Source organism: Pholcus phalangioides, unplaced genomic scaffold (genome assembly GCF_987345545.1).
Source record: "Pholcus phalangioides strain wild (caught in Gottingen) unplaced genomic scaffold, Ppha-v1.0 ptg000015l_1, whole genome shotgun sequence".
Taxonomy (NCBI): domain Eukaryota; kingdom Metazoa; phylum Arthropoda; class Arachnida; order Araneae; family Pholcidae; genus Pholcus; species Pholcus phalangioides.
In genome coordinates this window covers 99,842,119-99,868,387 of record NW_028301608.1, presented here as the reverse complement: position 1 = coordinate 99,868,387, position 26,269 = coordinate 99,842,119, and the positions used below count along the sequence as shown (strand labels likewise).

Below are 26,269 nucleotides of genomic sequence, written 5' to 3'. Positions count from 1 at the left end.
TTGTACGGATAATATCGGAGGATATTCCGCATGATCTTATTATGGACAGTTGAACGTGGCCTATATCCAACGTCTGTGCTACACGCATGACACTAGTGCGAGAATTTGAAGCTCTGTCCTCTTCTACCCGAAGTGAAACCTCCAGTACTGCGTCTATAGAAGCGGGTTTACTTCCTCTTCCAGGACGAACAGCCAAAGGTCCTGCGGTTTCAAATAGTCCGAAGGTTCTTAACATTCATTGGACCTTTCCGAATCCTCTTCCAAGTCCGATATTTCCGTAGAGCAGTTACTGCGGAATTCAATTTGAGCAAGAAAGCGCGATCTCGTAAACTTATCGTCATTGCGAGCAGCAAACACAATGAGAAACAAGATCTCCGCGAATGTTTCTAGGTTTTATAACAGCTGCTGCTTGACATCACATAAATTCACGTGTTTGTTACAGGTATTCAAAGTGAAACGCCCTCTGGTGGCGACATGTGCGACCAATCCCCCCCCCCCCGAAACAAATTCCCATCACTTCATGAAGTCCTCCACAAAATTTCACACTTTTCTGATGACTGGTTTCAGCATTAATGCATATAAATGCATAAAATCAAAGAATTTTGAGCATAAGTGCATATTTTTGAAGGTTTATTGAGGGTCAATGACTTTTTCATACATTTTTAAATGAAATAATCAAATATATATTATTTATAATATTTCCATAGCATCAATAGTATAAACTACTTTAAAGAGTTAAAATACCTACTTTAAAAACCTGTAGGCTACTTAAAAATTGGGTTTTTTAATTATGAACGCCCTGTACTTACACTCAAAAATCATAGTACCTAATCTCTTCATATAGTCCCCCCCCCCCCCATGGGCATGAGGACGAATGCCAGGGCTTAAGATGGCCCTGGTTCGATAGGCAGCTCTGCTGGATTCTGAAATAGGTCACATTTTTTACAACATATCATTTCAAACATTTACTCCAACATGCGCTTCCCCCTATTCAGGCTCGTTCAGTCACCGACAACACTGCCTCACAAAGAGCCACGTAATTTCGGGAGATGTCTGCCATAGGGGCATAAAACATTGATTCAGAGCAGGACCACAACTAGGCGTGGGGGAGAAGGCTAGTCTGCTGTTCCGGGCGTCGGACCAGATAGGGCGCGAAATTCACCCTTTAGCCTCTCTTTTTTCAACATTACAAAGGGACGCCAAAACGCGTACTTGACCCGTCTGAGAAAGTTCCTAGTATGCAAAGACGAAGGAAAATTGAGCCGTTCATTGATAAATAATGATCTGTCTAATAAGTGTGAGTGTCGTCTCTCGCTCTCGCCCTCTTTCCCTTGGTTGGTTGGCAAGCTGCCAGCCCACATATTAATTAGCGTTGCCAAATTAAGAGAAGAGAAAGTTTTTTTTTGGGGGGAGGGGGACAAAAAAAAATGGCTTTAAAAAGCAAATTTTGGCTCGCACACGAATCGTGCCTAATTGCCTATAGGCGTTCGCTGTAGATGGATGACACTGATTCGAGGATTAATGTTTTGGAACTAATGAGCTCAAACTCTTGTTTCTCCTTCCTGAGGGAGAAAATGGGGTAAATAACACAAAAATTCGGGGGTTTTTTTTTTCATACCCCTCTCCACAAGATAGAATTTTCTGCAGCGATTATCTTCACTCTTGCACACCCCATTTCATCTGTTTAGGGGCCCCCCAAAAACCTTCAGGATCACACAGTTAAATGTCCAAATGTGCTCCAGGAATATTAAAATGATATTCAAAAACAAAAAATATTTATAAAACTGTTCAAATTTTACGTATTTTTCTAAAATAATTCCAAATAAAATTTTAGTTCTATATTCTAAGTTAATAGTTTTAAATTACGTGAGAAGAAATAGCTTCGTAATAATCGGGATTCCTTGAAAAACCCTGGAGTTCCCATGACATCGTTGGGGGAGGGGGTTCCGTTAGAAATACTGTAGTGATAACTTATCAGCTAGCTGGTTGTATCACCCAGGATAATTTTTGAGAGCCTTCGAGGATAGTATAAATACTGAAAAATGAAGCTGAAGAAATGCGAAAGCAGTATAAAAGCTGGAAAGATTTGAGAATAACGTGAACTTCACATGAGAATGTTATATGTACATTGTGACAAATTTGAGGGTAGTATGAGTTATGAAAAAGTTCGAGAAAATTGTGAAAGCTGGATATATTATATTCTAGGGCAGTAAAAAAAACTGCATAAGTTAAGTTCGGGAGCAGTAATGAAGCTGAATAAATTCGAGGCAATATTAAAGCTGAATGTATCTGAAGCAGTATTAAAGCTGAATGTATCTGAAGCAGTATTAAAGCTGAATAAATTCGAGGCAATATTAAAGCTGAATGAATTCGGGGAAATATTAAAGCTGAATGAATTCGGGGAAATATTAAAGCTGAATGAATTATGAATTCGAAACAGTATTAAAGCTGAATGAATTATGAATTCGAAACAGTATTAAAGCTGAATGAATTATGAATTCGAAACAGTATTAAAGCTGAATGAATTATGAATTCGAAACAGTATTAAAGCTGAATGAATTATGAATTCGAAACAGTATTAAAGCTGAATAAATTCAAGCCAATATTAAAGCTGAATAAATTCGAGCCAATATTACAGCTTAATGAATTTTCGAGGCAATATTGAAGCTGACTAAATTCGAGGAAATATTGAAGCTGACTAAATTCGAGGAAATATTAAAACTGAATTAATTTTTGAGGGAAATTAAAGCTGAATAAATTCGAGACAATATTAAAGATGAATGATTTAAAGGCAATATTAAAGCTGAATGAATTATGAATTCGAAACAGTATTAAAACTGAATAAATTCAAGCCAATATTAAAGCTGAATGAATAATGAATTTGAAACAGTATTAAAGCTGAATAAATTCGAGGAAATATTAAAACTGAATAAATTCGAGGAAATATTAAAACTGAATAAATTCGAGGAAATATTAAAACTGAATAAATTTTTTGAGGCAAATTAAAGCTGAATAAATTCGCGACAATATTAAAGTTCCATAAATTCGAAGGTGGCAGCAGTATCCTGGAAAAAAGTCTCGAATATCCCGGAACTCTTACCCTAAAGCTCTAACATGGGGGGGGGGGGGTGTTCAACAAAGAATTGTGTGGGGAGGGAGATAATACAAACAATACGATACACGTATTTATTGTGGCTGGGCGCGGTAGATCAGCACCTCCTAGAGATAGAAGGCTTCCTCAGTCTGCTTGTGACGTCAGTAAGTAGTCCATTTTCCCTCCGAATTTTCAGGGGAAAAAATTCCCTGCTCGTGCTAGTATCATCGTTGTGAGGAAAAGAAATGGTCGGGCTCAGAATTGACAATTTCTATGCCCCACATTAAATCACTATGCGGTATTTGTGAGCCAATCAGGAAGATTCTCCGCCAAAATAAGAAGAAAGGAAATAGGATGCTGTGTTTTCCAAAATGTGGCAAACTTGCTAGGTAGTCTGAATGACGTTTATGGTAAGCAACAGTGCAGAGGCCTTCTATCTCTAGGAGCCGCTGGGTAGATACTCGCCTAAAGTACCAAAGGATGTTTAGAGGTGTCGTGAGTTCGATACTCGGTTCGTTCTTGTCAGAAAACTTTCCTGGCACAGGGGTACAACAAAAACAGCGACATGACCGCAGAAAAAATGGCTTCCGCAGGGAGTCCCCCCATCGAGGAGGTAGTGTACCAACCTCTCAATGAGTATAAAAAAAACAAGCCTGCGTTCGGAATCGGTAATAAATTGTAGGTCCCGATCTAATTAGCCCTCGTGTGCAGAAAATGACCGTGGGGCGACAAAAATGATCAAATGTATTGTGGGTGTCTAAGATGACGTTTTATCTAAGTTTAGTATCTAATGTTAACTACTTTTAACAGGTAACGCAAAAAAAAAAAACAACCCCCCACAAAAAATCACGTCTGGGAACGATTTGTACGCATGTTGTATTTGTACTTCGAGGCATACGATGGCTCATCCAAAGTCAGGATGGCAATATGTAACACCGAAATTCCAGTGAAGCATTTCAAGGCACTCGACCGAACTGTTGCTGGTATTGTATTGCTTTTTCTCCGTGAAAAAATAATTCCGGGAATCACAAACACGGAAGAGCCCCCCCCCCCCCACCTTAGGAATACAATGACGTTATTTTATTTCGTGAGAGGAGTCCCGAGGAAAAGGAGGCCTCAAATTAGAAGAAGCAACAGCTAAGGGGAGAGAAAAAGAGAGAAATAGAGGGGATTTTTTTAAATATATTTTTTATTTTTTTGCGTCTTTCGCCACAATTTCTCATTTGTTAGCGTCAAGCTGTCTGTTTCGAAACCCTGTGCTGATCAATCAAGTCGCTTCTGTGTCTAGCGCAAGCACACGCAGTTTATTGTAGGATGTCCTGAGCGCTGCCGCGCGATACACTTTTCTGCACTTATTATTACCGTATTTCTTTCTCCTTTGAATTTGGTAAGTCCTTGCTGTGCAAGGAACACATCCTTTTCGCTCTCATAACTCCTTCTTCTTCAGACATTTCTTTTTTACACATGGCAACCATGTCTCATGTGTTCTTCCTGCCCGATTGAGAAACATACGAACAACACGTGTAACAGTTTGTACGTCGGTGTCAATGTCTTCTGCTAGAACGATCCCAATTAGTCTTTGAATGTCTCAATTTAGTGCTCCACAAAATGTACATACAGGCCAGCCCTCACTCGATGTGAGACCCGGTGCGATAATAAATAATAGCGGGGACGGTGCGCCTCAACAATTGGGGGCATGAAAAATGTTAAGGTTCCCCTTTGAAACGATTTGGCTTTTTTTTTTTTTGGGGGGGGGGGAGGGAGGGAGATGGAATCATCATCTATTATTTTTAGAAGAAACAGGAATGCTGAGAAATATCTACAAAAAAGAATTTATACGCAAAAATCAACGTAAATCAACACAAAAATTAATGAAAATTGATCATTGAAGGCAATTTTAAATTAATGATAAAAACAATTTCTGAAACTAAAATGAGAATTTTAGAATTGATGAACTTAAAATAATTCAAAGAAATAAAACAATTCCAGCACCAATGAAAATTCAGAATCGATGAAAGAAATAATTCCAGAATCGATAAAAACTCAGAATTAGTGAAAAAAATCTAACAATCGCGGTGAAAACTCAGAATTAATGAAAGAAATAATTCCATAATACATAAAAACGCAGAAATAATGAAAGAAACAATTCCATAATTGATGAAAACTCAGAAATAATGAAAGAAAGGATTCCATAACTGGTGAAAACTCAGAATTAATGAAAGAAATAATCTAAGAATAGGTGAAAACTCAGAATTAATATAAAAGAATAATCTAAGAATCGGTGAAAACTCGGAATTAATGAAAGAAATAATTGATGAAAACTCGGAATTAATGAAAGAAATAATTGATGAAAACTCGGAATTAATGAAAGAAATAATTGATGAAAACTCGGAATTAATGAAAGAAATAATTGATGAAAACTCGGAATTAATGAAAGAAATAATCTAAGAATTGGTGAAAACTCAGCATTAATGAAAGAAGCAATTGATGGAAACTCAGAATTAATGAAAGAAGTAATTGATGAAAACTCAGAAATACTGGAAAACAACGATCCCATAACTAGCGAAAACTCAGAAAAACGAAGGAAATATTTCCATAATAGATAAAAACTCAGAATTAATTAAAGAAATAATTTAAGAATTGATGAAAGCCTCCAATGATTTATCGTGAGTGCGGGGGGGCCCCCACAAAGTGCGACCGTACTTGTCGCGCACCACCAATGGGGCGGCTCTGATCCAGGTTCTCAGAAACTTCAAATCTTGTCGACGATCGTGGTCAAGAGTAATCGGAGTACCAATGTATACAGGCCAAACCAATTTGTTTGCACACAGCAGATATCTATCTATCTCTACAACTGTTGATTTTAGTAACATTCTTTTAATTACAAAAAAGATTTCAAATGTGGTGTGTAGTTTCTTAAAATCTCAAAATTTGGTTGAGGGGTCGGCACGTAAAAAAAGTTAGTGAAATTAACTTTTTACACGTTCCTTCATGTGTTAGAACTTTAAATTATTAAAATGTTGATCCTGTGCTATGAAAAGTGATTTGCAAAACATTTCATATTTTAAATATAATATATATATAGGTATGTGTTAAATGTATAAAATTACTATATTTCGGCCAGGGCAGCCCTTACCAAACGCGGGGCTTGGGGCGAAAATAGAAAATAATCACGGGATGGGAGGGGTCTTGATAATTTCGGCGGGCCCCTAGCCCCAGACATTATATATTCTGTGGGAGAGAGAGATCGGAGCATCCAAAAATTAATGCATCATTACAAAATTTTCAGGAATGCTGAAAAATATCCTTACACAAAAATAGACACAGTTAAAAGTAAATTTAAGAAAAATAATAATGAAAATTTCAAAGTGAAAAATAAATTTTAGATTGATAGAAGATATAATTCCAAAATTAACTAAAATTAGGTCCTAATGAAAGAAATTGTCTGAGAACTAATGAAAATTTTTAGAATCGATGAATCGAAAATAAGAAAAATAATTGACAGAAGTAATTCCCCACCACCCATGAAAATTCAGAATAAAGGAAAGAAATAACTGCAGAATCAATGAAAATTCGGAATAAGTGAATGAAGTTTTTTCAGAATTTATGAAAATTTCGAATAAATGAAAGAAATAATTCTGTAATTGATGGCAATTCGAAATAAATGAACGAAATAAAGCCAAAATCGATAAAAACTCAGAATTCCAAAAAAAAGGATGGAAGTTCAGAATTCCAGAACTGATGCAAACTCATATTCCCGAAATTGGTGAAAATTCATAATTAACGAAAATTGCTTTTATTTTGGATTGCCTGAATTTTTAGATTTTTATTTGGCACTCGAATTTTTTTACGGGCATGACAGGGAAGCTCACAAAGCTTTCGGGCCCGCGACCCCTGGAGCGTCGACTGTATTTTTAATCAATCTTGATTTGATGGTATTGAGAAAAAGAACAATATAATCAATTTTCCAATTTTCAATATAGACGCCCCTACAGGAGACCACCAAGATATTTGGAGACGCCCCTTTTTTTCTTATTTTCCATCTTCATCCTTCTTGTGGGAATGGGTGATTATTCCTTTTGCGTGTTCAGTATATCCACTGAGCATCTTATATAGCTTCCAAGGGACGTGTTACTGCCTTTCAACTTTGACCTCGGTGACATTACTTAAATATATATTACTGGATATACGTGGGATCATGTGAGGGGCGAAGAAATACTTCACACGGGCTGAGAAGGAGGAGGAGTGGGCAGCATCTTAAGAAACAGCGCGTTATTCGTGAAACTCGCTGAAGAAGAAAACCATGATTATTGAAACATAGATCATTATCTCGTCCAAACATGGGGTCACGTGGTTTGTTTTAAAATGATGGGGGGAAAACCCCCTTCAAGAGGCCGTAATTATTTTTTCAAGTGATACTTACTAATTTACTTCAGTATTTATTTTTCATTGGACGATGAGTTTGTTTCGAATGTTTATCAATGGATATTTCACAATTATGGACTGGCGTATGCCGTCAGGTTTTACAGAGGGACATTGACTTGGTCGAGGGGGTGCAGAGAAGAGCCACTCACGCTCTTGATGGCACACGGAGCTTAACTCTTTGGTACAATTGCTCAAAGCCACCATGTATGCCATGAGATCATCATTACTGCACATTATACACTATAGATTCAGAGGAGTGTCACAGACCCATTCGTAAATAACTACATTCGTCAAGGGGAATACACACACACGCATAACCAACAGCGAAATTACGACAAGAAACATCTTCAGGTAGAAAAATGATTACAGGACCGTGTTTGCCGTTTTTTTAGAGTATAAATATAGCCCTTTGAGAGAGAGAGAGAGAAAAGAAACGCGTGGGCCCTACTCTCTATCTCTCTCTCTCTCTGTTTTATGAGATAACGATCTCATGAGAGATGCTTATCTCATCCAAAAAGAAAAACTTTTTTTAACTTAGGAGTTCAGAAAGAGAGAGAGAGAGATTATGGTATCTGGTATATATGTGAATGAGAGATATTTCGCCACAATCTTTGATAATGGCTTTTGGCGTTATGCCGCCGCCGCTGTCCATTCATTCCCATGTTTACATGGATGTGCGTCAAAGATTATTTTAGGGCTTTTTTTTCCATAGTGAGAGTAGATATTTCTACAGCATGGTGGTTGTTTTCGTCGTGCGTGCAACGAACGGATGTTTATTTACCAGGTTTTTTCCATCCCGAGATAATCCAATGTGGGTTCACCGTCTTGAAGGTCTCTTCCTGAAGGGATGTTGTTGCTGTTTTTTTGTTGTTGTTTTTTTTCACATTTATATTAATTGTCATGAAACATTGTTTTTTGAAATTAACTTCAATGATATGGCGACTTTGATGAATTTTGAATTTATAACTTTGATGGCGTTCACTTGGTGTCCACTGGTGATTCCGAGTGGGGCATTGCTCGCTACTGATGATACGAATCATTAATTGTTGTTAAATTTCAAAGAATATTACAAAACTTCACCGATAGGTGGCATCGATAGTGAGTGGTAACTCGATAAATCCTTTTATCTTTTTAGGGATGTTCAATGAAATTCCCTTTCCTGATTAATAGTCATATTTTCTACTCTACACATGTTTCCTGAGTCACGTGTTTTTTTGTTTTTTTTTAATTTTTGTAATTATATATATATATAAATATATATATAATATATGCAAGCTCGCGACATGTTTTCTACCCCCATTTTTGTAATTTTGCAAGTTCGCAACATGTTTTCGCCCGCATTTCTATAATTACGTAAGTTCATAGCGTATTTCCTATCCCATTTTGGTAACTATGCAAGTTAACATGTGTCGAACGTTAAATATTTTCTTCCACATTTTTGTAACTATGCAAGTTTAACTGTGCTGCAGTTCAATCGATCTGTATATATGCCACGGTCGCTCAAGTGATCTGGGAATGTACCACTGGTCACTTACGCAATCTGTAACTGTACCGTGGGTCACTTAACTAATTTGTAAATGTGCCGCGGGCGGCTTCAATGTGCGACACATTTGTAAATGTGCCACTTAGTTTATTTTAACAAAATTTGGTTTGAGGTCACTGGCCACATTTGGCCCGCGGGGGTTAAGCGTATACGATGTAAATAATGCGATTTTGGAGACATTCAGAGGATCATTTTTCAACTGCTAGAGAGATAGAGATAGCGATAAAAAAGTCACTGTGTGACGTTCCATCGTTGCAAATCGATCGGGGACATATGATTCTTCATAAGGGGGAAATGATTGGGAGATACACTCAATTTTCCTACAAACTAAGTTATGGTGAGGGGGGGGGGGGGGGGCCTGACGTTCGTCCCCTAACTGAGGCGAAATTAATGCGTCTGAGATGAGTTTCCTCCATTTTTATTGCATGGTGCCCCGATTCATCTTCTCGATGGCATTTATTTCCCCCTATTTCATTGCGGAAGGGAAAACAATAAGTTAATGGAAATAGAAAAAGAAAATTGTATCCACGGCCATATAGTGCATTTCGTATGATAAAAACTTCCATACAGAAAATTCTGAATCGACCTCGCGATTTCAGCCAACCCAATCGTGATATTAAGTGTTATTTTATATGATGACTCGTCTGATCCTGAGTCAACCGCATAAAAACAAACGGAATTTCCAACATGCCAAGTCAAATAAAAGATTAAAAACAATTTTCAGAGTAACTTTCCAATGAGAGGTCACGAGACATATGATTGATTTTTAGAATGATTCTGAACACCTGTATGATAAGAAAATACACTACATTGCCACAGAGCCGAGCCGCCCTTGAGGAAGTGTGCGACAGGTGCAGTCTCACCGGGCCCCACACTCACGGTAAATTATTGGAGGCTTTCACCAGTTCTCAAATTATTTCTTTCATTGATTCTGAATTTTCATCATTTCTGAAATTTTTTTATACCGTTAATTCTTAACTTTCATCAATTGCAAAATCATTAATTTCATTAATTATTGATCTTAATCAATTCGGGAATTATTTCTCCCATCAGTTCTAAATTTTCATCAATTCTAGAATTATTTCTTTCGCAATTAATCAGTTCTGGGATTTTTCCTTTCATCAATTAATCAATTATAGGATTTTTCTTTCATCAATTAATTAATTCTGGGATTATTTCTTTCATTAACTCTGGGATTACGTTACTATTTATTCTGGAATTATTTCCTTCATTAACTCTTGGATTATTTCTTTCATTAATTCTGGAATTACTTCTACCATCAATTCTGGAATCATTTCTTTCATAAGTTTTGAATTTTCATTAATTGGAACTATTTCTTTCCTCAGTTCTGGAGTTATTTCTTTCATTTATTGTGGAAAAATTGCTTTCACTAATTGTGGAAAAATTGCTTTCATTAATTGTGGAAAAATTGTTTCCATTAATTGTGGAAAAATTGTTTCCATTAATCCTGAATTTTCATTGGTGCTGGAATCATTTTCTTCAGTCATTTTTAATTCGTCAATTTCTGAACTTTTAGCTTTGGAAATTGTATCTCTCATTAGTTTAAAATTACCTTCAGAGCTAAAATTTTCATACATTTTTGTGTTAATTTACATTTAATTGCGTGATCAAAGTTTTTTCCAATGGATATTTGTATATCCATTCCTGTATATTCTGAAATAAGAAGTGCCGATTCCCCCCCCCCCCGAAATATATGGAATCGGGGCACAGGGACGGGGGGAGGGGGGTGTCCTAAACATTTTTTGGTGCACGAAATTTTTGAGACGCACCTGTCACCATTATCATTTTAATACCGGGCCCCACGTCTGGTAAGGGCAGCCCTGTATTGCCACAAAAGTCTGTTTCCTTCCCTTTTCTTTTTCTTTTTTTTTTGGAGTTGAGACATTGTTTCTCGGATTTCTAGAAAAGTACTGGGCAAATCGTTCTGAAATTTCGGTCACGTAAACCCCCATGCTTGTACTCACACAATTTCCAATAAAGATTCAGTCACATTTTGGGGACCGACGAAAAATCAAATAAGAAAAAAAAAGGTTTTTGATCAACCCTTTTTGTATCAGGAGAAACTGCAAATGAATTGTAACTTCATAAAATATTTTACTAATCATTGTGCAATAATAGCGAGCATTTTCGTGGTAATATCATGTATACTCATGAATGTGCGAATGCTTTCTATAAAAACACCAATTTTCATCGCATGTTTTTTGCTTATAACATGCGGAGTTTTCAACCAATTTTTACGAAATTAACAAAAAAATCTCGTACTAGACATGATATCATGTATAGAAATTTAGAAAATTGATAATTCCTTGTTCAATGAGATATTACATTTTTAGTAAATGATTTTCAATTGCCCATGCGCAGAAAATATCTGTTATATCTTTTGATAATTTGATTGTCAGATGTACAGGGTGTCCCGTAAGCCCTAATGCGGCTTTAGTCTCATCAACTGTTAATCGTGTAGGTATGGTTTCAATTTAAGAAATGCTCAAAAGGCGCTCAAAAATTACCCTGTGCCAGTTTTGAGAGTGAAAATACAGTGTGGACGGTTGATGAGATAAAGACCGTGCTAGTACTTACAGGATATCCTGTATAGTGCAACTTATATAAAAATTCCGGTTGATTATCGTGAAAATTCAAAACGATGTACGTGATATCGTGAGCTCTAATTTGAGTTACTGGTTGAGAGTTACCTAGATGATAGGGGAATTTTTTTCCACAGATTGGTATATTGATTATTTTATGTTATTTGATTATTTCTCAAAAATAAGCATGCAGCTTAATAAGTGAAGACATTTGTGATGCTAAGTAAGAGAAATGCTTGAACACAAACACACGTGTATGATGTCAAAATGAAGAAACTAAATGAAATAATCAAATGACAGAAAATAATACACAGATAAAGAAAAGGGGGAAAAAGAGGAATAAGAGAAAGATGATTTCTCCTAGAAGAGAGAAGCTGAAGGAGAAGAAGGAGCTAGAGTGTGTGAGAGAGTGAAAAGAATTAGTTATAAATATCACTAACAAGGAAAGGTTCCCAAGGTAAAGTTTTCAAAAAGTTTTAAAAAATTACCACTGATTTTAATCATATAATCACTGAAATATATAATTACTCAAAATCAGCCAGACCAGCACGTGTAGATTCGGCCATTCGGGAATCGTGATACACTATGTGACACAATGTGATCACACACACAAAGGGATACCGTTTAGAAGGGCCACCAAACGGACGAGAGATCTTACGGAAACGGAAAATTATTTAAGAGCAATTTTTTCGAAAGTAAGAATAAAGTGTCCTCACACACCCTATTTTAAAAACAACACACTCAGCGACCCTGTCGTAAACAACCGGAACAATAATACAAATATTTTTATATATACACTGACATACCATGATTATAATTTTGTAACCATGAATATTTGTATGAGCACATAATGATATTTGCTCGCAGTATGTATTGCATTTATAGTAATGTTTATGTGCATTCCCAATTATGTAAAAAGGGAAACATACTAGGTAAATAATATATGTAATTCAAATGTGAATGCCCAGCACTGTGAACGGAGGCGCTGTTTGATTATTCCCGTCGCAGTGGAGGCTCTGTGTGTATATTACATGTTCTGTAAAAAGAAAGGGAAGCAAAACCGCTCAGCACTGTGGACGGAGGCTTTGTTTCCTCTTTTCCCGTCACAGTGGAGTAGTTGAATATATTTTGTATATATGGTGAATTTAGATCATTCTCGAATCTTCCACCTCAACATGCCAACTTCACCTCTTCTTACTTGCCCCATAAGTCTTCTCCTCACTTATTTTGAAATCCCAAGCTGCAGTCTCGAGCCCTTATGTGCCACTGGGCACACATGCAATTTTTCTCCCTTGTCATTGGGTTCAGCTATCCATTTTGAGTCAAATGGCTTGTATGTTACATCGACAGTTACCTCTTGCCAGGGGGACAAATCGCTTTTCTTTCCAAATATTAGTTTCGGCATAACACTAGAAAATTAAAATTTCTCACTATATTTCAGACCGAAAAACTATCATATCTCTTAAGCCAAGAATAAATTTAAAAAATCACACAACCCTTGAGTGACGTCATTCAAACACTACATAATCAGGTACAGCGCAGAAAGAGAAATAACTACTTTTTTTTCTAGAAAGGGCAAGCTGGAGGAAAGAGAGGAGAAGAAAGGGAAAAAAGAGAAGTTTTTTTTGCAGATATTATCAAGAAGGGCGAGAGGCGATGAGTAGCCGACCATTATCATTTTTAATCTTTTTTTGCGGCTTTAATAATTGCATTCCACCGCTAATTTTTTGTTTTTATGTGTTTCTGGGTGAGATGAATGTCCTACATTTTTTTCATAATTTTTTTGAGGATGACACCTTGGGACAGTTTTCTTTTAACACTCTTCTAATTTAATTAACATGTTATAGGGTTAATGTTCAGCAATTCATCTCCATTAATTCATTAGTCCATTCTAAATGCCAGTAATGTCAGACCAAAAAAAAAACGAAAAACACAGAATTTTTTAATCAGACAACAGCAGATTAAGTCATCGTCAGTGGAAGGGAGTACTCTCAGATGTTGGGGGGGGGGCCCACACGAAAATGATCTCACAAATGAAGTAAGATGGAAGCAAGACAATAAATTCACGCTTTTTTACGTAACCAAGCCCACGAAGAGTGTCTACCACTACCACAACCGCCATGTTTAAATAATGATGACTACTGCTCTTTTTATCCCCCCCCCCCTTTGAACCACAGGACCTCCTCCCTCCTGCACCCCCACAAGCTTAGAACACTCCTATATTTAACCATCATATAAGATCATATTCCGACTTCATTAAAGTTTCTTTTCCCACCCTCCAAGAGTCTAGGGGGGCTGCCATTTCACCATCTAAAAAAGAATATACATATAATATATTACAATCCATAAAACAAGATGGCGGCGCCAGGATATTGACACCCCGTCGGCCTAAAAACATTGGTTAAATGAGAAAGATAGAACAAAAAAATTGGCGGACATGGCTTTTTTTGTCTATTTTATGCGGCTTTTATTTTTATAACATTATTTTTTCTTTATTATCAAAAGCCCATTTATGTGCACGCGATCGGGCCGCAGTTCCTAAATCATCCTAAAAGATAATATAGGGCCTACTATAAAGAAGAATGAAAAATGGAAAAGTGGGAGCAGTGTGCAAAGTAACATTGGGCCTCATCCTTTCCAAAAAAAAAAAAAAAAAAAAGTTATCTTTACAGCTCTTTTATGGGGTGGAGGCCATATGTTCAGCTTCCAGAGCTCGGGCCCTTCTTTCGTAATCATTTAACCTACCCTTCCTGGCGCAGAATTCGGCCGATTTATCTTAATAAATGAGATATGAATCTCATGTGCGTAAGTTCTCTTGCTCTCCCCCCTTAATATGTGAAGTTCAGGAGCAGGCAGGCAGACAGGCATAGGCCGGCCGATCATATATGTGAGATAGACTCGAGAAATCTGGGTGTTGCCGGTAGAGAGGAACCCGACAGAAGTTGAGTAGATAGCACTTATGGAAGTTAATCATACCGTAGCTTTGATCAGACTACAAGAGGCCCGGCAAAACCTGCAAAATAGGTAGATAACCTACCTATACCTATCTACTTATATATAGGCAGCAAGATTTCGAATCACCCGATCATCTATGATATCACATACCTTCGGTCAACGATTTACATCTCCTCTATTCCTTTTGCAAGGTCATCAAGGTGGATCCAGTGCCACTTCAACGCAAGAGCTTAACGGGCTCTTGGTACATTAGGGACCCAATCGTGGCCATGCATTGGAGTTAGCATCAATTGCGTCAGACATGAAGATATTGTGACACTTTGGGCTCTAAAAGGCCATTTGCACAAGTGCTATATGACAGTGTTTCCCAATCTTTTTGATATCGCGGACAAACTGTATTGAAGGACAATGCACCGCGGACCTCCTGTGGTACCAAATCAATTCACCGCGGGCCCCTCGGAAAGTCAACTTCGACGCCGCCCTCCTCCTCATAAAATCCAAAATACTGCATATTGTGTTATGTAATTTGCATTATCGTAAAAACTTGAATAAATCAGAATTTCACAGTATACAATGAGTTATTCATGGTGGTAAACGGAAACGATCCCGAGGACCTCTTACAAAGTACTCACAGAGCCCCAGAAGTCCGCAGACCACGGGTTAAAAAACACTGTCCTATGATATTGAGAAAAGCAATTGTTTTTCACGAGTCTACAACGTACCTTCATTCATAAACGATGAAGTGGAATGATTACTTCGCGATTTGGTCGGTACCATTCGTAACAGTACTGCACAGTGAAACCTCGCTCCAACGATACTCGATACAACGATAAATCTCTCTACAACGATATTTTTTCGAATTTTGTTGGGAATCTCCTGTATTTTAAAATGCTAAACTCCAATCGATATTCAACGATATTCTTTACTACGATAAACCCCTCTATAGCGATATTTTTTGACGGTATTCCGAAACCGCTACTACGATATTATTTACATATATCACTCAAAATAACCTTCAATGTATTTTAGAAGTCTCATCAGTGTTTGTTTAATAACATTAGTATTTTCAATATCTATCAGTTATCTACCGTCTTGAAATAAAGGCCAAACTTGGTTGTAACGACATCGAAGTCTTATCGTTATAACCGATGTATCGTTACAACCGAATTTGAGATTTTCCAAGACATTATAAATAACCATATTAAATATAAAAATGTACTTATTTCACGACATTTACTATGACCCTATTTTATCGAGAAAAATACCGAGATCATAAACATTAAACATCACTAATTCTCACCAAAATTTTTGCTAATTTTTTTTCAAAATCACAAATTATTGCCTATAATTAGCGATTTATTCCCCCTGCCTCCCTTGGTTGGAAATATAGTGCTACAGCAACGTCTGCAAGGAACTGAAAATTATTTTACAGCAAAAAAAAGGGGGGAGAATTCTTCTACATGACAAATATTTGAGGGTTTTTGTATGTATAACAATATTCTTATGACGTTACCTGTAATTTACGCAAATCATCTTCATTCCCGATTTCAGTATTTGAAGTAAAGTAAGCTTCGAGGAAAAAAATCAAGACATTTCTTTAGAAATTTTTTAGGAATTTCTTGAGAAACGAAATCAAAGTGACGGAAAATGTATCGTTATATCCGAGGTCGTTACGCTTTCATCGACGTTATAAGCAAAAGTTCATTAATATTACTCTTCATGTGAATCAGCTAGGGCCGCCGAATATTGACGTTATCCCCGAGCTATCGTTACTGCCGAGGTTGCTATAACCGAGTTTGACCAAAGTTACTTTCGGTCTTGGGTGTGTATGAAACATTGTTAAGCAGACGGTATAATCATTAGTAAGGTCCTATTATACACACACATAACTGACGATTCCCATGAATCAAGTGTATGTACATAACCTCTTTCTTTAACAAAAAGAAAAAGGTAACTTATATTAAAGGTTCCCAACGAGAAAACCGCGCCTAGTAGTGAGCGTATCATTAGATGTTGCCCTTAGGGAGGGAGGGGGAATAATGCCCGGCATTGGGTAACCAACTTCAGCTACGTCATATGTGAAAGCTCGTAATGGAGGCAAACCGGTGGCCCAAATTAACTGTAAGGTGTGCCGGGAAACACCGCCGCTAAATCTTATTTTTTTCATCTTGATATACTTGGCACAATCTCTCACAGATTCCTCGTGAGGCAATAATACGCCATTGTGAAGAAGAGTGAAGGTATTTGTTACAAGTATGGGTCGGTCATATTGCGAATGGCGGCTGCACCAAATTAAACGGCAATAACCATTTGTCTTTTGTTGTGTTAAAAAAAAAAAGGAAATTAATTTCTTTGAAATTAATTTCCAACTTGGCCTTGTTACCTTCGGTCATTCTATTCTTCTTACGGCAGAGAGATATACTTTTTGGATCCATGACCTCGAGAATGAACGTGAATTATGAAGCTTCGTGAAGCCCGACTGACCAAATTTCTCATACAGAGAGAGGAAAAACAATTTCTTTCTTTTTTTCGATTAAGGTGAGAGAAACTGACCAATGGTCACACACACACACGAACATGGATCTATTGACTAGTATTTCTCAAACTTTAGTCACCAGTGGCTCCATTGCTCAATTCATGGTTTATCTGTGGCTCCCCGGAATAGTTTAATAGATATTTTCCCTTAAAAAGAACTACTTCAAAGCATGAATAAGCACACAAATATGAATCAATATCTCCAGCTCACCACTCGTGGTGAGCTGGAGATATTGATTCATATGTGACGATTTTTTTTTTTTTTTTTTTTTTTTTTTTTTATCCCTTAGACACTAGAAGAATTATGTCATTGAATTGGTAGAGAATATGGTTTATGGGCACCCAGTAGGAACCCCTGGTATGGTTTTTGGTTTACGTGTGGGAAAAGCTAAGGCCCCAGGAGAGGAGACACAGTGATGACGATGTATGGCATAGTTCTATATGCAACCATTTCGCATCACTTGATATAGGGACATTTAATTTTTAAAGAAAACATCTTGAGCGGGATTGCTCACTCAGCGTCCGATTAACAGATCTTGTCGTATAGACCAATGGGGCTATGCGACAAGGCTTAGATGATCATCACCACGACGCTCTTGACAAAGGTTGGCGACGCCCCTAGGAGTCGCGACGCACGCTTTGAGAATCACTGTTGTAGACCGTTCTGATGGGTTCTGAAAATATTTATGTTACGGTAAATGTGATAAATCGGTTTATTTGCACTATAACCAGTTTTTATGCATACTTACCAATCGTCTTAGTAGGTTTGATAAATTTTTCACTTTTACCGGTGAATATGCATAACACCGCACAAGCGTCGTTGGTAAATTTGATAAATACTGAAAACATTCTTTTTTACCGGCATTTATGCATGGTAACCAGGTGTCGGTAAATTTGATAAATAATTGAAATTTATCGCCTTTATCTACGATTATGCATAATACCTTAATATGCTTGGTGAATTTGATAAATATGGAAAAAATTTCAAATGAGTCTAGTATGTGTGATGAATACAGTTGGAACCCGATATAATGATAAATTTTATGATCGTACTCTAATATAATGATACAATACACGTTTGAATTTTCATGTATAGTGTGATTTATCATGCAGTATGATTTATCATATTCACCAACGACGCTACGCTTGGGCATAATCGGCGGTAAAAGTGATAATTTTTTCAGTATTAATTAAATTTGCCAACGAGTATGTGCAAGCATGTGGGTGGCCAAAACAGCGTGCTAGCATCATGACCTAAAGATTTACCTAAAGAACGAGGAATCAGGTCGATGAGTGACCGAAAACGTGTAGGGCGTGTGCAAGCATATGAGCTATCAAAAAAGTGTGCAAACAAGAGAGCGATCGAAACAGTATGCAAGAATTTGAGCGACCAAAACAGTGTGCAAACATATGAGTGACCTGGAGAGTGAGTGACCAAAAGAGTGACCTGGAGAGTGAGTGACCAAAAGAGTGACCTGGAGAGTGTGTAAGCATGGGAGTGACCTAGACAGTTTGCAAGCATGTGAGCGATCAAAAGATCGACTTAGAGAGAAAAAGAGGCAGGTGAGTGAGCGACCAGGATGTTTGAAAGCATGTGAAAAACAAAAAGAATGACAACAGAAGGGAAGAGTTCAGGTCTGTGGATCACCAAAACAGTGACCTAGACGTTCGTAAGCAAGTAAGTGATCAAAAGAGGGAAAAAAGCATGTGAATGACCAACTAGAGAGCGAGGTACCAGGTCAGTGAATAACCAAAATAGTGACCAAAAGAACGTACAAGCATGTAAGTGACCAAAAGCGTCACTTAGAGATGGCTTGGGGGCTAAGCGGGCTATGGCCTAAGGCGGCAAATTTCAGGAATGAGTGGTCACGAAAAGTGGACTAGAATGGAAGAAGGGCGGCAAAACCATAAATGTGCGTCTGCTCGGGTCAAGGCTGGCCCAAGACGTTAGTGTGGCCTCTCCACCATTGGCAATGATCGTCAATCTTCAAATGTTGGAGGCTGGAAAATATTGTAAGGCTGGTCAAGCAGAAAGACCAGTACCTTCAAGCCTTCGACCTAAATCAAAGAAGCCGCCTACCTTTCCGATCTTCCAATCCATCTGGCCACATATTGGTCGAAGAATGCCAATAGTCACAACAGGGAGAATACTCTGGAAACAAATATTCACCAAGGAATATTCGGTCAAGCTGGGTTAGTGGCCTAGCCAGCCTATGCCGCTGCTTCTTTTTTGCATCAGGAGAAGACATATAAAGGAATCAAATATTTGAGAATGACTATTGGGCCAAGCTTGATACGAGTGTGGCCCTGGCTTCATGAGAATGGAGACATACCGTGCTACTTTGTTTCCTCCTATCAGCCTCGATGCGTTTCCATTACAAGGTATTGGTGGAATCAATTTCAACATGAGAAGAAGATGATCTTTTATACAGGCTCGAAATAATCGCGTCCAATCTATTACTATTATTATCATCATCAACATGTATTTCGACCACCCATTTTAAACCGGGGGGGGGGGGGGGGGAGAAGTATCGCAAAGTATCGCGTAACAAACAGTATAATGTTATATCCGCAGTAAGGCCTCGATTTCGGGTGAAATCATGAGATTAAAATGAGGTAAATGAATAAGGTTTCACAAGAAAACAAAGGTTAGAGTGACATGGCCATGACCATGATCATCATATATCCACGAAGTTAATCAATATCAATAGCCTTTCACGGTTACAACGATGCCTAATTTGGCTATTACATTACAGGTATCCCTCGCTTTAAGCGGTTTCGCTATAACGCGATTTTTAAAAGTTGATTTTAGGAATTCCAACCTGCAAAATTCGGCTTGGAATTTAACTGTAATCCTGGAAATGGCCTTGTAAATTGTAGATACATATGTTACGGAAAATTGTGATAAATCTGTTATTATGCATACTGTTATTATGCTTACCAATCGTCTTGGTAAGTTTGATAAACTTATCACTTTTACCGGCAGTAATATCCAAGCGTAGTTAGTATAAATTTAGTAAATACTAAAAACATTATCACTTTTGCGGGTGGTTACGCATAATAACGAAGCGTTGTTGGTGAATTTGATAAATACTAGAAATTTATCGCCTTTATCTGTGATTTACCCTAGTGTGATTTGTGAATTTGATAAATGTGAAAAAAATTTCCAAACCAGTCTAATACGTGTGTGTGTGCCCGAGTGGCATGGTGGTAAGATGCTCGTCTACCGTCGTGAAACTTGTTGTTAGGGCCCCGGGTTCGAACCCAAGAGAGGATATAGATAAGATATTTTCCCTAACGAACTCGAGGCGACCACCGATAGACAGCGCCTTCACTTCCAACCCATCTCACTAATGGCAGTAAATTGCATTCTAGCGATATGGCCAGAGTTGGTGAAGTAGTCTAATATGTGTGACGAACACAGTCAGATATAATGATAACAAATTTTACGATCGTACCCCCGATATACAATACATGTATGAATTATCGTGTGTAGTGTGTGTGTGTCATATAGTAAAATTTATCATGTTTACCAACGACGCGACGCTTGGGTACTATGTATAATCAAAGGTAATTTTTTTTTGTTATAATTTTTTATAGTACTTATTAAAATTACCAGTGACGCTTGATTACTGCTCATAATCACTGGTAAAAGTGATAAATTTAAGGAAATTCATCAAACTTACCATAATACTTTGCAAGTATGCACGATAACCAGTTATTATGTATAATAACAGCCTTTATCACATTTGCCGTAACATATATTACATAGTTAAATCCTTTGACGACGAAATACGTTGGATTTGATGATGTAAGATGAGACAAATATGAGCGAAATTGTCAGATACAAATCACCAGATCTCACTCACTCCATGAGAAATTCAATCGGGGAAAAAAAGCGATTCCAATGAAACCGGAATTTTTAAATTTTGCGAATTCTCTGGCTTTACTACAGCTACTAAAGTTTTTATTGAGGAGACGAAAAATGCTGCTTGTCAGCCAAATCTCGGCTGTTTCATTAGAAAGAGTTATCAGCCTATCATACCAGGAGGCTACAGTGAACAGATAGATATCCCGATTTTTCGCTATTGAATTCACTGTCCCGACAAAGGCTTTCAAGATGCCTATTTGTCCCGGTTTTTCTTTGCGCAAAGATCGAATGAAATGGAACCATATGCAAATGCAGTCCATCCCGCATAATTAGATAACGGATTAAATCCCTGCAACCAAAATTTCTGCCATAGAGACAATCTTACGATTCCCATTACGATTCACACGACAACTGTAAATGTGCGTTAACCACTATGTACATAATATTTTTTATCAGTTAAAACATTTGAAAATTATGACAAATACATTTCCAGTTGAGACATGTAAAAAATCGAGACTTTATAGGGTTTGAAGTGTATAAGCGGTCTTCAGTACATACATTCAAGTAATTCATTTTTGTTCTCTGTAGAGCCAATAGAGTGCGCTAACATTTCCAATAGAAGTAAAAATCTCAAAAAATCTGCACGAATGACTTATTTCCATGAAATATCTTGAAATTAGAAAAATGATCACGAAGAGAAAGGATTTCTGTTTGTGCAACTAATTAAAGGTTTTGGTTTGAAGTTTGGTAAAAAGTTTGGGGTGAAATACGAAAAAAAAATCCTCCCCCAATCACGTGTAGGCTTTTCATCCCCGTATATACGGGACGTCCGACATTCATAGCTCTACCCTCATGTTTTACTGATTTTGGCACCTTTGTGTAGAGAAGCCGTATGATAATATTTTCGTAAACATTGCAATTTTATATTCTAATGTCTGTCAAAAAAAGCGTTTCTAAAATGTCCCAGTTTTGTCCCGGTATTTATAAATGGATTCCGCTCGTGTTATACCCCCATATTCAATCACGAGGCCCCGTAGGAGTCCTTAAGCGTGGGATTTTTACATTAATTGAAATTATCTTTTCATTAATTCTGAAATAATCTTTTCATCAATTCTGAGAGAAATTATCTTTTCATTAATTCTGAAATTATCTTTTCATTAATTCTGAAATTATCTTTTCATTAATTCTGAAATTATCTTTTCATTAATTCTGAAATTATCTTTTCATTAATTCTGAAATTATCTTTTCATTAATTCTGAAATTATCTTTTCATCAATTCTGAAATTATTTTGTCATCAATTCTAAAATTAACTTCTCATTAAATATGAAATTTTATTAATTCTGGAAATATTTTTTATTAATTCTAATTTCATATATTTTAATTTTCTCTAGAATTGCGAAATACTTTTTTTTTCCTCCAATTCCGAAATTATTTCTTTCAATAGTTTTCGGAAATTCATTTATTTAAATAATTCTGAAATTATTTCTTTCAATAAATTTGTAATTACTACTTCCACCAATTCTAGAATGCATTTTTCTTTGAGGTTTTTTTAACACTCCTATAAATTCTGAAACTGAGTAAGCCATTTCCATGGCGAGCCGCTGCAGAAAGCATCAAAGGTCACGCGCGACCCATCAGGTCATGCATTAACGACCCTTATTTTAAGAACAAATGAAAGAAGTAATTCCATAATAAAAGAAAAAAATAATTCCATAATAAAAGAAAAAAATAATTCCATAATAAAAGAAAAATATAATTCCATAATAAAAGAAAAAACTAATTCCAGAATAAATGAAAGAATTAATTCTAGAAACTGATAAAAATCCAGTATGTATGATATAATTCCAGAAACATGAAAATCCAGAATAAATGAAAGATATAATTCCAGAAGCTAATGAAAATTTAGAATGAATGGAAAAAATAATTCCAGAAACTGATGAAAATCCAGAATGAATGTAACAAATAATTCCAGAGCTTAATGAAAATTAAGAATAAATGAAAAAAATAATTCCAGAAACATGAAAATCCAGAATAAGTGAAAGATATAATTCCAGAAACTAATGAAAATTAAGAATAAATGAAAAAGAATAATTCCAGAAACTGATGAAAATACAGAATAAAAGAAATAATTCCAGAAACTGATGAAAATACAGAATAAAAGAAATAATTCCAGAAACTGATGAAAATACAGAATAAAAGAAATAATTCCAGAAACTGATGAAAATACAGAATAAAAGAAATAATTCCAGAAACTGATGAAAATACAGAATAAAAGAAATAATTCCAGAAACATGAAAATCCCGAGTGAATGAAAAAAAACTCCAGAAGCTTATGAAAATTCAGAATAAATGAAAGAAATAATTCCAGAATCGACGAAAACTTGTTATCAAATTTTACGTCAACATTTTTATTTTATCATGTATATAGTCTTTAGTTTTATGATTGCATTTTTAATTGGAGATTGCTGTATTTTAGGAAATATATGACATCCGTATTTGTTATGGGCATCTTTTTCTCAGCCACTTCGTTGGGCATTTTGCTTGTTGTGGCCTTGTATTTGTATAAAATAAAGAATAAATGAAAAAAATAGTTCCAGAAATTGATGAAAATCCAGAATGAGTGAAAGAAATAATTCCGGAATTATATCTTTCCAGAGGGAAATGCAAAATTTCAGAATTTAACAAAGGAATTAGTTTCCTGTAAATTCGGGCGTTCCATAACGCGAGAGCCTGTTCGACCACACCTGTCACACACCCCTAAGGGCAGCTCTGGAAAAACGCATACAAAACGCATTACATTAATTCTGCGAAAAACCCTACACTAAAAATATGCGCACCGCGAAACAAGAATTAAAATTCAGAAAATTGGAGTAAATTTGAAGTTGTCGGTAATTTGGGGGCCCCTCGTCTTCTCAGGGCCCCGTTCACTAACTCGTTAAGATATCACTGTTAACATTAGGAAATATACGTATATGTGAAGTTTTTCACTTACCAATGCATTCGTGTGCATCATGTACAGTCGCTCTACCCCAGGGTCTGTCGAAATGAAAGGCCTTGCAACGCTCGCAATCTTTGCCGATCGTATTGTGTCTGCAATCGCAAAAGAAATCGTCTCCTTTCCTGATGCATCTGGAAGCGTGGCCGTTGCATTTACAGCGTCCACCGATGGCTAGATCCGAGACGCTATAATACGTCAATTCCGTGTCGTTGATGAGGTCTTGGACGGCGTAATTCCACGGCCTCGTCCTAACCAGGACGACCGTGATGTCCGTCGCAGTTATCCAATCCTGAAGTACCGGGCTGTTGTCGAAGTCGTAGGCCGACGGACGTCCCTCCAGCGTGCTGAATGCTATTCGTCCACCGGTCAACGCGTCGACGGACGATTTGCCGTCCGAGCAGAGTGGTTCCTGTTCGTTCGCCCTGGATAATATCACCTGGGGTGTCCGACCGAAAACTTTCCGGCAGTGGCTGGAATAGAACTGGAACGGCAACCACGTCTTGCCGTAATCCATGCTCTTGTAAATCGCCAACGAATCCGGCTTCGGTCCGCAGAACTGTAAGCTTATGTATGTGAGTTCGTACTTCTTGTTCAAGCTTACGGTCAGGTTAACGGCCTGCGTCGGAGACGACAGCGGCTCCGATATCCAACACGTGATGTTGTTCGGGTTGTGCAAGTCTGTTAGAAACCTCGCCGGATGCGTTTTCGTCGAGTCGCACGTGTGGCATACCTGGACGACTTTGCCGTGGTCGTCGAGCGACGCGTCGCAGTAGGTGGACGGCGGGTCGCCGCATACGCTGTCCGCTTTGACGGGCTTACCGTAAGCCGCGTTTACAAAATCGGCTATGCACTGGACGGCTCTCCCGGATTTGTCGTAACACGGATCATCCTCGGCGGGTTCCGAGAAAGGTTTCAAGAAAGCGGACGTCTTCGCGACGATCGCGGCGGCAATCACCAGCAGTAAAAAGTTTGTCGACGGTGTGGACGGCCGCACGGGATCTAACGTCGAACCCGTCGGCATAGCTAGATGATGCTGGTCCCCCCTCGACAGCACTGTGGATGGATGGTCCTTTCACTACGGAGCAGTTCTCGTTTCTGCACGCGCACGTTCCTAGCGACGGCAATCCAGAGAGAAGAGAGCGCGAGAGGAAAGAGAAAAAAATCTATTCTCACCGGTTACCTACCGCGCGCGCTTTTTGACAAATCGCGCTGGTTTTTTTTTTCTTTAGTAAATCGCGATTCCACGAGGTTTTCATTCAAAAATTTTCTTTCCTATCGTCTCTTGACAAAGAAGAAAAAAATATTATTTTTCATTTTCAAGCACTTCAGTTGATTATTTACGGAGTGTGGGGGTGGGGGGGGGGGGCAAAAAAAAGCAAGGAATGAAAGAAATAATTCCACAAATTGATGAAAGTGCAGAATAAATGAAAGAAGTAAATCTAGAAAAAAATTGATGAAAGTATGAGAAAATCAAAATCATCAAAGTTCAGAAAATGAAAATCACGAAAATTCAGAAAATGAAAATCACGAAAATTCAGAAAATGAAAATCACGGAAATTCAGAAAGAATGAAAGAAATAATTCCAGGATTTGATGAAAATGCAGAATAAATGAAAGTTGAAAATGAAAACATTATGTGTACTATCATTTTTAACGGTTGTTAATGATTTTAAATAGTTTTAATTAATATGATTCTTTTATCAAGTTAATGCTTGATAAAAGTTATTGCAACTCGGCGAGAAAATCCTTGCATTCCGCATTAATGCTTGAGGTATGCGTAAGGGTACCTAAAACTCAAACGGTCCCAGTAAAGATATCGACCCAAAGTATTAATTAATTAAATTTTTTCAATTTTTTTTTTCTCTTTTTAAAGGCTATTTTGACATACAATAAACACAAAATCAATAGAATAAAACTTTTTTTTTTCAATGGTTAGTTTGGCTCAGGTTTGAAGAGGTTAGAGAGTGAGGAACCATATCAATTTGCATTCAATTTTCTTTATTTCTGAATGGAAGAGGTAGCACATCCCCTCCCTTACTTAGTATCGCGGGCGTCTTAAGAGCATCGTGGGCTCCTGGGCGAATGGTTTTTCTGAGGCTTCCCCCCCCCCCTCTTCTCTTGACCGTGCTCCCGTGCCGTGCCCGGGTGGGCTCATGCTTTGTAAGACGCCATTCCTTAGTATACGGCATTGAGAAGTTTCGCGGAGGAATATGGACGAGGTGCATGTGTGGTTTAGTTGTAGTAGC

General features: G+C 37.4%; 1 protein-coding gene across 1 annotated transcript in view; it reads right to left on the bottom strand.

Annotated features, from left to right (window-relative positions):
* Positions 1-25,195, bottom strand: part of LOC149077190 (netrin-1-like) — an 80,286-nt gene extending 55,091 nt beyond the window's left edge. Inside the window, exon 1 of the mRNA XM_089244934.1 lies at positions 24,019-25,195. Coding sequence (XP_089101060.1) covers positions 24,019-25,045 — 1,027 coding nt within the window. The 5' untranslated portion in view covers positions 25,046-25,195. The remainder of the gene's footprint in view (positions 1-24,018) is intronic.
* Positions 25,196-26,269: the final 1,074 nt, after the last annotated feature.